At 52.2% G+C, this 14,797-nt stretch overlaps 1 protein-coding gene across 1 annotated transcript in view; it reads left to right on the top strand.

Annotated features, from left to right (window-relative positions):
* Nucleotides 1-14,797, top strand: part of RIMS4 (regulating synaptic membrane exocytosis 4) — a 68,128-nt gene that overhangs the window by 47,010 nt on the left and 6,321 nt on the right. Inside the window, exons 3-5 of the mRNA XM_021077796.2 lie at nucleotides 11,650-11,762; nucleotides 12,024-12,125; nucleotides 12,702-12,841. Coding sequence (XP_020933455.1) covers nucleotides 11,650-11,762; nucleotides 12,024-12,125; nucleotides 12,702-12,841 — 355 coding nt within the window. The remainder of the gene's footprint in view (nucleotides 1-11,649; nucleotides 11,763-12,023; nucleotides 12,126-12,701; nucleotides 12,842-14,797) is intronic.

Raw genomic sequence — 14,797 nt, 5'->3', positions numbered from 1 at the left:
CTCCTAAACTGGGCATCTCCGGTCTCTCTGAATGGCCTTGCCTTGGCAGATGCTGCCGTCCCGCCCACCTCCTAGGGAGACTTTCCGGAGGGCGAGAAGAGGAGGAGGACAGGCGGAAGGGAGAGGGAGAGGAGGAGGAGGAAGAAGGGAACAAATGTTTTCTTTAACCTGAGAAACTTGGCAAGGCAGCGAAACTTGGAGGAAGATATTCTAGGCATTGGAGTAGCAGTGGGTCCCCGCTGAGTTTCAGGGGGTCAGGAGATTTGGGTCCTAGTTCTGGCCCTGACACTGACCCCAAGTGGCCTTGGGCATGTCCCTTCTCCTCTCTAAGCTTCATCTTGTCTGCTGGCCTCTTGGGAGGTCAGAGGGCCAGGTTGTTGGGACAACAGCGTGGTGCGGTGAGCAGCAGCAGGGGGGTCACACCCATATTCCCATTTTTTTTTTTTTTTTTTTTTTTTGTCTTTCTGCTATTTCTTTGGGCCGCTTCCGCGGCATATGGAGGTTCCCAGGCTAGGGGTCTAATCTGAGCTGTAGCCACCGGGGCCTACGCCAGAGCCACAGCAACGCAGGATCCGAGCCGCGTCTGCAGGCTACACCACAGCTCAGCTCACGGCAATGCCGGATCGTTAACCCACTGAGCAAGGGCAGGGACCGAACCCGCAACCTCATGGTTCCTAGTCGGATTCGTTAACCACTGCGCCACGACGGGAACTCCCATATTCCCATTTTATAGAAGATGAGCTGAGGGCCTGGAGAGGCCACATGACTTGTCCAGGGGAAGCAGCATAAGATGGTATTGGGAAGAAGAAATGAGATGATGCCTGCACATGACAGGTACTTGGGAGGTGGCTTTTGTTGTCCTTTGCTGTCATGTGCTTTAAGGGACCAGAGAGTCTGATTATATTACAGAGAGTTTCAAAGCCAGGACTCTGGAGTCAGACAACCCTGTATTTTGGCCTCATTTCTGCTTCTTAAGAGCTGTGTGATGTTGGGGAACTTACTTTACCATCATTTGTAGAAAGGGGTCCATTAATAATACAGACCACTAATGAGGATTCAGGGAATTAATATATGTAAAAGCACTTAGAACAGTGGCTGGCACATAGCAAGCATGATTATTATCAGCTGTTGTTATTGTTGTTTGTTGATTCAGCCATTGTTAGTTGGTTATTTTCCTCCTTGTGGCTAGTTGTGTCCTAGCAGATAGTGAGCCACCCCTAATACGATCGTGTCTCGAAGGTGCTTGGCACAGGGTAAGCGTGGAATAAATGTTGGCTGTGACAATTATGGTTATTAAAAGGTTTGGGTTAGGTGTCTTAAGCCCAGTTGAGAAAGGATCCGGTGGGTTGCAGGGTGAGAGTCTTGCCCTCTTTCCTGAGAGGAGCTGAGCCTTGGTGGAGCCCAGCCAGGTGCTGCCACCCTGCCCAACACCTGGGTGAGGAAGGGAGGTGAAAGGGACAGGTGGGGACATTGAGCTGGGGTCAGCCTCCTCTTTGTTCTGGAGGTATTTTGGGCACTGGTGGGACCCAGATGCCAGGCTCCGAAACAGGAGGGGGTGCGACCGTCCTCCCTCTGGGCTCCTGCCAGCCCAGCTGAGCCTTACAGGGACCCGGTGTGTTTGAGCAGCCTCCGCCAGCCTGTAGCCTTTGGGGTGCTGGGTGTGTCTGCTCCTGCCCTGGATTTTTGGGCATGTGTGTTCCTGCAGGTGGGCGCAGGGGTGCTACCACGTGGCTTTTCCTTTAGCACCTACAGTGTGCTGGACAGTTCGGCTGGGCACCCCGGAGACCCTGCCTTCTGCTGACTGTGCAGCTCAGCAGTGTGGTTAGAGCTGCAAAGGACAGGCACGGGACTTTGGAAACACTCTGTCCTAACCCGGCCTCGGGGCTGGGGAAGGGATGCACGTGGGTTGGGCCATTGGGTCAGTGAACATCCTTTGGCTCCAGGCTGCACAGTACCAGTTAACAGTGGCTTTAGCCCTTTCGGTTCTAAGTGTAGCCCATGGCCCAGCAGCATCAGCATCCCCTGGGACCTTATTTTGTTTTATTTTATTTTATTTTATTTTATTCATTTTTCTTTTTATGGCTGCACCTGCAGCATATGGAGGTTCCCAGGCTAGGACTCCAATGGGAGCTGTACCCGCCAGCCTACGCCACAGCCACAGCAACACCGGATCTGAGCTGCATTGGCAGCCTACACCACAGTTCTCAGCAACGCTGGATTCTTTGCCCACTGAGGGAGGCCAGGGATCAAACCTGCATCCTCATGGCTACTAGTTGGGTTCCTAACCCACTGAGCCACAACGGGAACTTCTTTTTAATTTTTTTTAATTTATTTTTTTCCTCTGGGATATTGTTAGAAATGCAGTATGTCAGGTGCCTAACAAGATCCGCAGGTGATTTATGGGTTAAGGTTGAGAAGCTCTGGCTTAACGGTAATAATGTTTCAGAGTTAACACTGCAGAGCACTTGCTGAGTGCAGGCGCTGTGCTAAGTGTCTTTATGTGTATTGACTCATTTAATTCTCCCAGCAACCTGATGGCCCTGGAACAGTTTTTATCCTCATGTTACAGATGAGGAAATGAAAGCCAAGAGAGGTTAATTAATGTGCCCAAGGTTACGCAGCCAGTAAGTGGCTTCAGTCTGGGGGGATTCAAATCTAGCATTTGGAGTCAACTCAGCTCTTTCGCTCATTTCGTGGCTGCCTCTGTCAAGATTTCTGGGAGTTCCTGTGGTGGCACAGCAGGTTAAGGACCTGGCATTATCACCGCTGTGGTTCAGTTTTGCAGTGGTGGCGTGGGTTCATTCCCTGGCCCCAGAACTTCCGCATGCTGTAGGTGTGGCCAGTAACGTCCCCCCACCCTCCACCCCCCCCAATAAGCAAAAATAAAAGATTTCTGGAGGTGGATGCTCCCAGGATGGTTTGGTGGCTCTGTGAATCTCCCTTCTTTCCCCCTCTGCAGGCCACAGCAGAGTGACCAGTCCTGGTTTATCCCCTCGGACTGAGGAAGGGCTTTCCTTCCCAGTGCCCCTTTCTGCCTGATGGAACATTTGCTTCTTTGTGCTAAGGATGGAAGGGGAACAGCCAAGCTCCCCCCAACCCCGAGAGCAGGTCGTGAGAACAGTCCCTCCCCCGAGCCCTCATCCATCCTGAGATACTCCCTGGTCACCATCCGCTTCAGTTTGGGGTCCCCAGAACCAGACCCAAGACATGGATTTGAGTGCAAGTCATTCACTTGGAAGCTGATTCCAGAAAACCATGGTGGAGGAGCCCCCAGGAGAGACAAGGCGGGGGAGGCATCTAGGAATGTGTGCACTGAGAAGCCAGCTGCCCCAGCGGACATCCGGAGCTTAATCGTGATGGGGGCTCTGGGAGCCAGTGCGGCACAGGTGCCTGGAGTCACCCCCCCAGGAGGCCGGGGGCAGAGGGATTGATACTCCCACTCTTACCCGTTGCTGGTTGGTGGCTGCTTATGGTGAGCCCTCCTGCCCTTCCTGTGGCAACGAGGGCTCTGGAGGCCAAAGAAACGTAGGCAAAGGAATGAAGGTGCCAACAGTTAGAAGTCAGTGAGCACTGACTGGGGGAGGGCCCGGCGATGGGGAGACAGCGCAGCCCCGCCCCTCAGCTGCCCAGTCCAGATGCTGTCCCCAACGGCGCCTGCTCTCTTGCCCACCCTCCGTATCCAGTCGGGGACGGGGCTCTGCGCCTTCACTCTTCACTGGCTGTGACTCCATCCATTTCTGTCCCCCATCATTCTTGCTGGGATATCCGTAAGTCCCTTTTTGGTCTAAACTGTACAGTCTGTCACTCAGCTCTTCTTCTGGGTTCTGCCTGCTTCTCCCAGCCCCCAACTGTGTACCCCCTGCTCCAGCACTGACCCTCTTCCGCTTCTCTCCGTCTCGCCCCCAGATCTTTGCGCACACTTGCTCCCTGTTGCTGGCACTCTCATTCCTTCCCCTAAGCCCCATTCACCTCCGGACTCATTCCACCTCCAGATCTCAGCTGAGAATTGGCACATAAGCTTTATCTCAGGGGCCAACTCCAGCTAATTGGTAGTGGCTCCCTGGAGTGCTGTGTTGAGGAGGCTTCTGAAGCCCCGTCCGGGCTTGGCAGGAGTGTTGCGGTTGATTGGCAGTGTCTGTCCAGGGCCTGGGCGGGGGAGGTGGAAGGACACCATCCCTCCGGCTGTATCAGCAGCTTCCCCAGCCCGACCTTCCTCCACCACAGCACCTAGCACGCCATGCTTGTCGCATGTGTCTGTCTATCCTACTAGACACTGGGTTCAGCATCTGCATGGCCTAGGGCCTGGCCCGCAGGTGGTGCCCTGCAGGTTTGAATGATTAATGGATAGGAATTGTGAGCAGAAGTCCACACGCATGCCTCTCCTCCCACCCCGGCAGCCTCCTTCCTAGACAGAATTCGGGGTCTCACCATCCTCCCCAATAAATCCGAAGCTCTCACAGTGGCTGCTGGTGCTCCTTCTGCCTTCTCCCCTTCCTGCCCCTGCTTGTCCTCTGGTGTCTGGGTCCTCAGCATCCAGCTCTCCGGGTGTCTGGGCCACGGTGGCCACAGCTGTAGAGAGCAGAGTGTGAGCCAATGGCAGGGCCACTGCACCTGGCCTCGGGGGCGCTTCCCGTCGAGGGCATTTCGATCATCACCAGAGGCCCAGGAGGACGGGTGGGTGGTCAGAACCCATACCCCTTCCCCACCTCTGCTGTTAGCAGAGTCATCGTGCCTAAAGGACAAACCAGGACCAGACGTGGCCCTGGCCTAGGAGATAGGGATTTGTTTGGTCCTGTTTGGTAAGCACTAGTATTTGCTGAGCACTTGACTGTGCCAGATTCTAAGACATTGATCTCATTTAATACTTACAGTAGCAGCAAGTGTGTCTTACTGCTGTTTATTCCTGCTTCGCCAAAAAGGGCACCAAGGCTCTGAGTGGTGAAGGATGTGTCTCTACAGCTGGTAAGTGAGGGGAATCAAGATTGAAATCCAGACCTGCCTGACCCCAAAGCGTGGGCTGCAAATCCCTGCGCTCTGTTCCGGGCAAAGCTAAGGCTCCCTCAGGGCACACAGAGACAGTGCAGCAGAGTAGCTGTGAACCCCGGAAGCAGACTCCCGGGTTCAAATTCTAGGTCTGCCACTTACCGGCAGCATGGTCTTGGTTTTGGTCATGGTCATGGGCTTACTTAACATTTCTTGGTTTCCCCTTCTGGAAAGTAGGTATCAATAATAAGTACCTAGCTTTCGCAGAATTGTTAAATGAGGGTTAAATTGAGTTAATATTGATAACTTAGTACTATCAGTGCTTGGCACATGGCAAGCTGTTGATCAATAAAAAATAAATCAAATCCCTGGCTCCATGCCCAGGAGCTACACTCTGGAGGCTGGGGGGCGGGGCAGGTTTGGGAATGTCTTGAATACTTGAGAAACGGGAGTCAGGATTGTGTGAGGCTGTGTATCCTGGCATACAGTCAATTCTGCTGAAACACTTGTTTTGAAAACGCGAGTTTGTTCCAACACGATGGAAATATTCTGGAATAATTTGAGCACAATATAAAGTTCGCCTTTGCTCAGGTGTGATTTCATCTGTAAGAAACACTTAGGTGAATTCGGGGAAAGAGCATCCATATAGGAACTCACAAAACGCACCTCTCGCATCTGCCTGCTCCCTCGGCTCCCTCCCACACCTGGGGCCACGGCTTCTCATCTGTCCCTTCCGGACAGCCCTCTGCCACCACTTTGCAGTAACTCACACTGCAGACCTTCTGACACTCATTTCCACAGGCAAATGTCAGGCCGTCGTCAACGTAAAGCACCATATTTATTGTAGTATCTCTGCATTTCTTAACCATTTTACACGTATGAGACTATGCTGCCATTTTTATCGTGTCCTTGTCATATGTATATATGTGTGTGTGTGTGTGTGTGTGTGTGTGTGTATACTTTTATATAAACTCACATGCTTTTTGGGTTTTGTGCCCCTAACCGTATTTTCCCCATAAACTGTGGTTTTGGTTTCAGGGCTTTGCACTGCACTGTAATTTTTAGGAGTGTATGTCCCGCATAGCAGCAGAACTGACTGTGTTGCAGGCTTAGAGAGGCTGTGGCATGGTGGGTGGATGCAGGGATGGATGGAGGGATGGATGGAGGGATGGTGGACATGTCAGGGCAGGTGGTGAAAGGATGGATAGAGAGCCCGTGAATCTTTCAGAACCATGTAACCCATACTCACTACAAGCGCTGGGCTGCCTTTTAATTTCGGATGCGCTTTGAAACAGGTGATTCATCTGGAAAAGAGAGTAGAAATCAAACCCTCAAATAACCCAATTATTTCTTTAACCATGGAGAACATCCAGGGGCAAACTGAGCTCAAAGGTTAATATTAAGACAAATGAGTTTCAGCTCCACAAACAAAACTAACAGGATTTGAAAGGCAGGAAATCTCATTTCACCATTAACACAAAATAAAAGGCCAGCAGAACATGAGTTTTAATCCTTTTTCAGGCCTCTGCCTCCATCTGTGTGGCATGTGCCCCTTGGGGGAATCAGCTGCTGTACCCACCCTGTCCATGGCCTGAGCTTGGTCTCAGGCATCCAGATGCTGCACTTCCTAATAGGTCTGGAATCACAACTGCCAGAAAAACACCACAGAGAGAGAGAAGAGGCTCTCGCAGGCCACAGTATCTCAATCCTTTATTAATTTAGCAGCCGCTCTGAAGGCCCTGTGCTAAGCACCTTGCCTCTGTTATCCTGTTGACTTTCCCCAACAATTCAGCCACGTGATTATAATTTATACCCATTTTATACAGGCAGTTCAGAAAGGTTACCAAACTTACCCCAGGTTGCACAGCGCTGGAATCCTAGGTCTGTACTATGCTGAAGTCTGGCCTCAGCCAGTATATCTTCCCAGTTTGGGGCCAGCCCAAGGGTTTGAATTTATTGAATTCCTGCTGCACAGTCTAAATAGTAGCAAGTTACGCAACACTTAGTAATTCAGCATGGTCTTTCCTACCTCTGTGAGCAGAGATTTTCGAATAAAACTGGTATAGTACAGTATACCCAGCAGTGGGAAGGTTGCACACCATCTCAAGGGTTAGGTGTGGGCTCATTTACAGATAAGAAGAGGCAAGTGCACAGACCCCAGCAGCCTGCCAGAGGTTACACCACAGGCACTTGACCCGTGAGGTGTAGGGTCAGCCCTGACTGTATCCTCTGCCTTCCGTCCTCCTCCAAGATCCCGAGTTGGAGTCGGGTCTCTGATGTGATTGGTCCTCTGGCCAGCAGGGACCTACCTCCACTTTATTCTCCCTCCTCCCAGCCCCACAGAGCATGGGCTAACTGTTCAGGGTTTCTGGGGCATCAGCCTGGTTCCTTGGCAGCCGGCGAGGCACCCTGGGATGGGAAATCAGGCAGCCGCCCAGATATTATAAACAATTACCGCTAATTACCAGGCCTGCCAGTTCCCCATTGTCTGCTCACAATCCCACCAGGAACCCGGGAGCCGACAATGACGATGTTGGAGGAAACTTTCAATTTCAGGCTCCAGAAGGCCTTGCTCTGCCTGGGAGGCTGGGTCCCTTCGGTGCCTTAGAGCCCATGAGGCACCACCGTTTCTTGGGCTTTGGAGCCCAGACCCGCCCAACAGAATGGATCATGGACCCTCGGGAGGCTGGGCTGGAAAAGAGAGAGAGGGGTGCGGAGGAAAGGCCAGGTCTGTAGCTATGAGAGAGTCTAGGTCTTGGCTTTGGTGCTGTTAATTTAGGGTCTGTGGGTTTGCAAGAATAGTAGGTACCCATTTCTATCCCCAGATAATCTATTTTATCCATGCTTTCTCTGTAACAGCGGGACATAATTGTAGAGATACTAGATTCAGAAGCTGAACCGCCTGGGTTCCAGTATTACTCTGCCTTGTCTTGGCATGGCCCTCTCTTGGGTGCAGTGGTAACATATGCTCCTCTGCAGGGCGCAGAGGGACCCACACAGCTTCCGAGTTGCTCCAGGTTTGTTCGCTTGACAAGACAATAGGCACCTTTTCTCAGCTCCACCCAGTAGGAAGGATGGACATGAAATTCCCTCTGTTTTCAGATTCCTCTGGAGTTTCCCATTACCCCTCAGCGCTGCTGGGGGCCCCAGGCCTTCCTAAGTTCTCTTCCCTCCCCTCCTGTCTCCCCCTCCTCTCCCAGGCCAGGGATTTGGGGGTTGTTTGTTTCCTGGGGGGGCAGGAAAACCTGGATTTGCTCCTGTCCTTCCAAGATTGCTTCGTAGATTGGAAAGCCAAGAATCTGACTGTCTTGTTCTCTGCATTCTGCTGGGCTGTCCCTTCTCTGGGGCAGGAGACCCAGGACACCCTGGCTCCCAGATCCCGCCTGAGTGGGAAAAGGGTGGCAGCGCAGGTAATCATGAAAATGAAAAAGCATCAGGCTAAAATCTCAAATTCTCCTGCCACTGACTCTGCTGACAACTTCAGTCAAAGCAGTGTATTGGAATGATGCTGGGACACCTCACATGGTTGAGAAAAGAGCCAGGCGGCCAGGACTGGGTGGCTGGGTGGCAGGATTTTAGGGCTCTTTGCAAGGGCGGGCCATTCGCACAGCTCAGTTCTCATGACTGTTAGACTCCGGGATTCTCTTTTTGTACTTTCCAGAGAGAGTCTTTGTTCGACTGCGTTTGGGTCAGCTTCTGACCCTGGATCTGCCAGCGCCGGCCAGGGGACAGAATCATTGCATTAGTTTAGGTCAGAGCAGCTACTTACTGTAACTGGTGTCTTCCGTTTGTAATGTATGACTTTATGACAGTGACTTAATACAGGTATTTATTTTTCGCCCGTGAAAACTTCAGTGCAGGTGTTACTGGTTGTTGCACCCAGCCAGGCTCCTTTATTCTTTTGAATAATCCAGTACATATTTATAACATAATTCTTCTATGGTCAGATATTTAGATTGTTTCCACCTGTGGCTAAACACAGTCCTCTTCTCCTCACCGTCCCGGAGCCCAGAACAGTCGACTTACCTCTTTTCTTCCCGGGTCTCTCTCCCTTCCTGTGTTCGGTGACATGGTATAAACCTGCAACATAGACCCTCTCCAAGGTGCTGAGCTGGACTCTCTTGCCCTTCTCTTGTCTTCATCAGGCTCCTGGGAGAGAGGGAGATACTTCCTCCTGCTCCTCCCTAGGCTCCTTTATTGTTGTGGCTTTATCAGCTGAGGCCCTCAGGACCCTCTGCTGGCCGTTCTGGTCGGGGCAGAGAGAAGATAGCGTGTGGGAAATTGCCTCGCTTCCTTCCTCCTTGTTGCTGGATGGACTCTGTGTATCCTTTGGTCCCCAGTTAAATTCTCCTCTCCTGGTCCATTCTGGGCCACGGCTCCCAGCAATGACTCCTCTCTTCTGATGGCCCCAGGGCTCTCATAACCCAGGGTGGGGCGGGGATAAGAGGATGGTTGTGTCTCCTAAGAAGATTTTTTTCTTGTTTCTTTGGGAGCATCACGTTTGTTTGCCCAGTGAAGTGCTAAGTTTTTTGTGCGTGAGGTCTTCTTTTGTCTCTTCCTGCAGCTTGCTTGGAATTTTATACAGAAAAGTGCATATACTGCTGGGTGACTTGAATTGAGTAGGAGCCTCGTATGGCAGCAGGCATTGCCATCTCAGAGCCCTTGGGCAGGTGTTTTTCTCACTCTGGGCCTTGGTCTTCCAGTCTGTGAAATGGGGAGTCTGCTAGGTCAGAGAACAGCTTCCTATAACTATTTGCCGAGGAAGCGGGTAAATCCTTTGCCAACTGTGAAGTCTTATTAGCAATGAGGTACACAGGCAGGGGCTGTGGTTAACGCGCTGGGGCGCATGTCTGCGGTGTGAAGGGCTGCGGTGTGAAGGGCTGGGTGACCATGGTTGAGTTTTTCTCTCAATGAACTGGGGAAAGAGTAGACCATCAGAGTGGTTTGGAAGCAGCAGGGGGCACCCGTGGGGTGGAAGCAGACACCTCCCCTCCCCTGGATGCTCCTCTTCCTGCTCCTTCAAAGCTGAGAGCCCGGCAGGTTCCCTGAGGAGGGAGCTAGGGGCCGGGAAGGGGTGGGCTGCCCTCAGGGCAGGAGCAAAGCATGCAGTGCCCTCGAGGCCCAAGGCAGACTCCTCGTCCTCCTCAAAGACCCGCAGCTGCTGCTGTGAAAACTGGCACATGGTGCGTGCTTACTAAAAGTGAGTTGTTACTCTTGGAAATGCCCACGTGGAAGGTCACCTGAGTTTGGTGTTAGAATTTGGTACTCAAGCTCTGACTCTGCCCTGTGAGTTCTGGCTTTAGGTTGGCCTGAGCCTGCTTTCATGGGAATAGTACTGACAAAGGTTAAAAACAAAAACCAACCTCCTTTGGTTGCAGTGAAGATCCTGTGAGAAATGGGTTACGAGTGCTTTGCTCCTAAAGACAGTAGGGGTGCATCAGGGATGGTACTTGGTGCTTCATCTCCTTCCATGCAACGGGACCTAGGAGATGGGAAGGTAGTTCTTCCCATTTCAGAGATGGGAAAGCAAAAACTAAAATTGGCATCATCAGAATAATAGAATAATAGTAACTGCTTTTGCTGTTGTTTGGCTGCACCTGCAGCATGTGGAAGTTTCCGGGCCAGGGATCGAACCTGCATCACAGAAGCAACCTGAGCTGCTGCAGTGACACTTATGGATCCTTAACCCACCGCACGACACAAGAACCCCGTTGCTGTTGTTACTGACTTATGTATAACCAAGAAAAGAGGAAGTATCTTGCTTCAGACAGAGCGTGATCCAGGAGCTCACACAGTGTCACCTGTGTGACGTCTTCCTTCGTGGGCTCCAGATGGCAGCAAGAGAGCTGCCAGAAGCTCCAGTCTTTTGTCCCAGGGGAAGAAGAGCTTCTCACTTCCTATAGTTCAAAGAAAGCTTCCCAGGTGGATTTCTGTGGGTTGAATTGGGCCCTTTGCCCAACTCTGAGCCAACCACTGGCCAAGGAACAAAGAACGTGATTGGCCAGGCTGAGCCCCTGTGAACCCCTGGAGCTAGGCCTGCTCTGCTTCACAGGACTCAGTGCCTTAGGGAGGGGGCTCCCCAAAGGAGACTTGAGGTCCTGTTCCCAAAGGAAGGGGAGTGGACGCTGGGCAGCTCCGTAGCAAGCACAAAGACAAACCTCCAAGGCTGAGCCGGTGGCCCTGGGCATCTCAAACTGTCCAGTGCAAACAAGTCTTCTGGGGCTGGGGTTAGGAGGCAGATTCTGATTCAGTGGCTGGGGAGTGGGGTGGGGTGTAGTTCTGTTTCTGAGTAGCTCCTGGGCGGTGCTGCTGGTCTCTGGACCACACTTCGAGTATTGTGGCAGTTAAACCAGAGGAGCCAGGTGCTAACAAGCAGCATCTCCCGAGAGTCCTTACAGCCACCCCAAGAGGTGAGTGTCACCATACCCATCTCATATAGGAGGACCCAAAGTTGGAAGGGAGGGTAGGGGAAAGGGACACGGAAGCTAAACCCCAGAATTTTGGAGTCAGAGCTGAGATTTTAGGGCCATTAAAGTAGAAAGAAGGAGGCAGAGACAGGATACTGGTCTGCCTGAGGCTGGATGCAGACAGAATCCTGGAGCTGGCTGCCTGAGTCATCAGAGTCCCCATTTGGCCCCAGAGAATGTTTGTTTTTGTCTCTTGCAGCCTTAACTATGGGGGAGTTTGCCTGGCATCGGATGCCCAGTTCAGTGACTTCCTAGGCAGCATGGGACCAGCACAGTTTGTGGGCCGCCAGACCCTGGCCACCACACCAATGGGTGAGTGCCCCAAGACCAGTTCCAAATGTGGGAAGGGTCCCACCAGGAGCTCCATGTCTCTCCTGCCTTCCCCTCTGCCTTGGCTGCATCCATTCGAGCGCCCAGCCTGGAGACCAGGCACTTGCTATGGGAGTTGGTTCTGATCTTGTTTGGGGCCGGGGGCAGGGGAGGGGACCGTTACCCCTCAGCAGAGAGGAGACGCTGAATCCTTGCTTGAGCTTCTAAGCCCTGCCCAGTCTCACCTCTTGGGGCCTGTTGCAGGGGACGTGGAGATCGGCTTGCAGGAGCGGAACGGTCAGCTCGAAGTGGACATCATCCAGGCTCGGGGACTGACGGCCAAGCCAGGCTCCAAGACACTGCCAGGTGTGGGGGCTGCCCTCCCATCTGCAAGCTGGGGGTGGGAACTGGGGAAGAGGTCCTGAGGGGGGTCTCTGGGTCTAGAGGAGAGCAAATCGGGTTCAACTCTGGGGGATCCCTCAGTCCCAAATCTGGTGACTCATGTGTAACCCATGAACTGGAATTTGTTCTGGGGACCCAGCTGAGATTGTCTGTTGACCTTGTCAGCCTTTCCCACCGTGCTCCCAGGGGGCAGAGATTATCTTCGCTGTGTGCGGTTCTGCACCTGCTCCTGGTAGGGTGCATGGCACACCATGGGTGCTCAGCAGACATTCGAGTAGTGGGTCAGCTTTGAATGTGTGAGCTGGGGAAGGATGGGCAAGCCAGGGACTGAGAGAGGCCACAGGGTGAGCAAGGGAAGAGGGAGGCGGGCAGACCCTCCAAAGGGTAGAGTAGGCCTCAGCCAACCCTGGCTGCACCCCCCCCCCCGCCCCTGTTGTCTCCCCCCCATCGCCATCCTTTGGGGACACTGATCTCCAGCAGTTGGTTTGCCTACCATCTGGGGCTCAGACTAGACCTCATCCTGCTGGCCTCTGTCCTCAGCGGCCTACATCAAGGCCTACCTGCTGGAGAATGGCGTCTGCATTGCCAAGAAGAAGACCAAAGTCGCTCGCAAGTCGCTGGACCCCCTCTATAACCAGGTGCTGCTGTTTCCTGAGAGTCCCCAGGGCAAAGTCCTGCAGGTGAGGCGCTTGGCTGGGGAGCGGGGTGCAATACCAACACGAGAAGGAGGTGCTCTCTGCAGGGCCTCATCTGGAGGAGCTAGGGCACTGTGGTAGATGCTGGTGCCACAGCTTGCTGTGTGGTGTTGAGCAAGTTCTTTTCCGAGCCTCAGCTTCTTCATCTGTAAAATGGGCATACTCATAGTACCTGCTGATAACATTACCATGACAGTGGAGTGTGTGCTTTGTGCCAGAAAAGTATTTGCGAGTTGGTCTGTAGTAAGGGCTCTACAAGTGGCTGCCATCATCAGCATCACCACCACCAACCCATCCTCTGGAGGTCAGGGGCTTGGCTGGGAGCCCGGTGATAATGGACTGAGAGCCTTCTGAGGATCCAGAAAGGTCTTTGGCTCCTTGGACAAAGGTTTGTGCATTCTGGCCTGAGCATCTTTGGAGAAGGCCCTGAGCACATCCCTGTCTGGGATGCAGAGGGAGTGGAGAAACCAGAATCTGACCTGGGGTCCCCCTGACCTGGGGTTCTGGCTGCCGAGCCTTCTGACTAATGTCAGAGCAGGACAGACCCACCACAACGGAGGAATGCCGATTCTAGTGATTCTCCAAGGCTGCCATAACAAAGTGCCAGAGACGGGGGGAGCTTACACAGCAGAATTTTATTTCTCTCCGTCCTGGAGGCTAGAAGTCCAAGATCAAGGTGTCACAGGTTTGGTTGCTTCTGAGACCTCTCTCCTTGGCTTGCAGACGGCCACCTTCTTGTGTCCTCACACGCAGGCATTCCTGGTGTCTGGCTGTGTGTCTTATAACAACATCAGTTAGCACCACAACCCACCCTCGTGGCCTCACTTTAATGTAATCACCCCCTTAAAGGACTGGTCTCCAAATACAGTCCCATTCTGGGGTTAGAGCTTCGGTGTGAATTGGGTTGGGGGGAAGACAGTTCAGCCCATAACACCAGTGAAAACAAATCCATGCACGTACCAGATACGGGCTTCTGATCAGCTGCCTAAGGAGCATTGAAGACTTAAGAGTTGAATGACCTCAGGCAAATGATTAAACCTCTCTGAGCCCCAGTTTAAACAGCTGTGAAATCGAAATCCTTTTTTGTAGGGTTGGTTGTTGAATCTAAGGCTGGTTTAGTAGACGGTAGCCAATAGCAGTGGCCGGTGTTGTTTGCTTATTACCGCACATGCTTGGGGAACAGCTTACAGCTCACAGCACACTTTCACATCCATCATCTCCTCTGATCCTCGCCTGCCAGGTAAGTGGAGTAGAGATGATTCCATGTACAAACAGAAGCTCTGAGATGCCATGAGACCAAATGATTTTGCCCTAAATCTCCCAGCCGCGACTGGGATTGCAACCTACGTGTGTCTGACCCCAAAGTGTGTGCATCGTCTACGAGTGATGAGCCAGCCCATCTTCAGAGCAGGGGCAGAGTTGGAACCTGAGGTGCAGGAGAGGGAGTGAGGATCCTGCAGCCACAGAGACCGTCCATCTGGCCCCTCTAAGAGAGGAGGTTGACCAAGAAATGGGAAGGCACTGCAGAAAAGAGTCTCTTGGATGAAAGGAAGCAAGCTAGACGTATACTGTACACACATCAGCCACTTTTAAAAATCGAACTACAGTTGAGTTATAATACTGTGTTAATTTCAGGTATACAGAAAAGCAGTTCAGTGGTGGTTTTTTTTCAGGTTAGGTTTTACTATAGGTTATTATATGATATTGGGTATAATTTCCTGGGCTATACAGTAAATCCTTATTGCTTGTCTCTCTTATATATGGTGGTTTATATCACTATAGTGGTTTAATCCCATACTCCTAATTTATCCCTCCCTCTCCCCTTTGGTAACCATAAAATTGTTTGCTATGTCTGTGAGTCTGTTTCTGTTTTTTGGGGGGATTTTTTCTGCTTTTTTTTAGGGTTTCACCTGCAGCATATGGAGATTCCTGGGCTAGGGG

Source organism: Sus scrofa, chromosome 17 (genome assembly GCF_054392235.1).
Source record: "Sus scrofa isolate SSC_HxYL_T2T_F1_AM1 chromosome 17, Sscrofa_HxYL_maternal_Yorkshire_Landrace_v2.0, whole genome shotgun sequence".
Classification (NCBI taxonomy): domain Eukaryota; kingdom Metazoa; phylum Chordata; class Mammalia; order Artiodactyla; family Suidae; genus Sus; species Sus scrofa.
The sequence above is the reverse complement of the archived record's forward strand: the minus strand, read 5'-3'. Positions and strand labels throughout refer to the sequence as shown.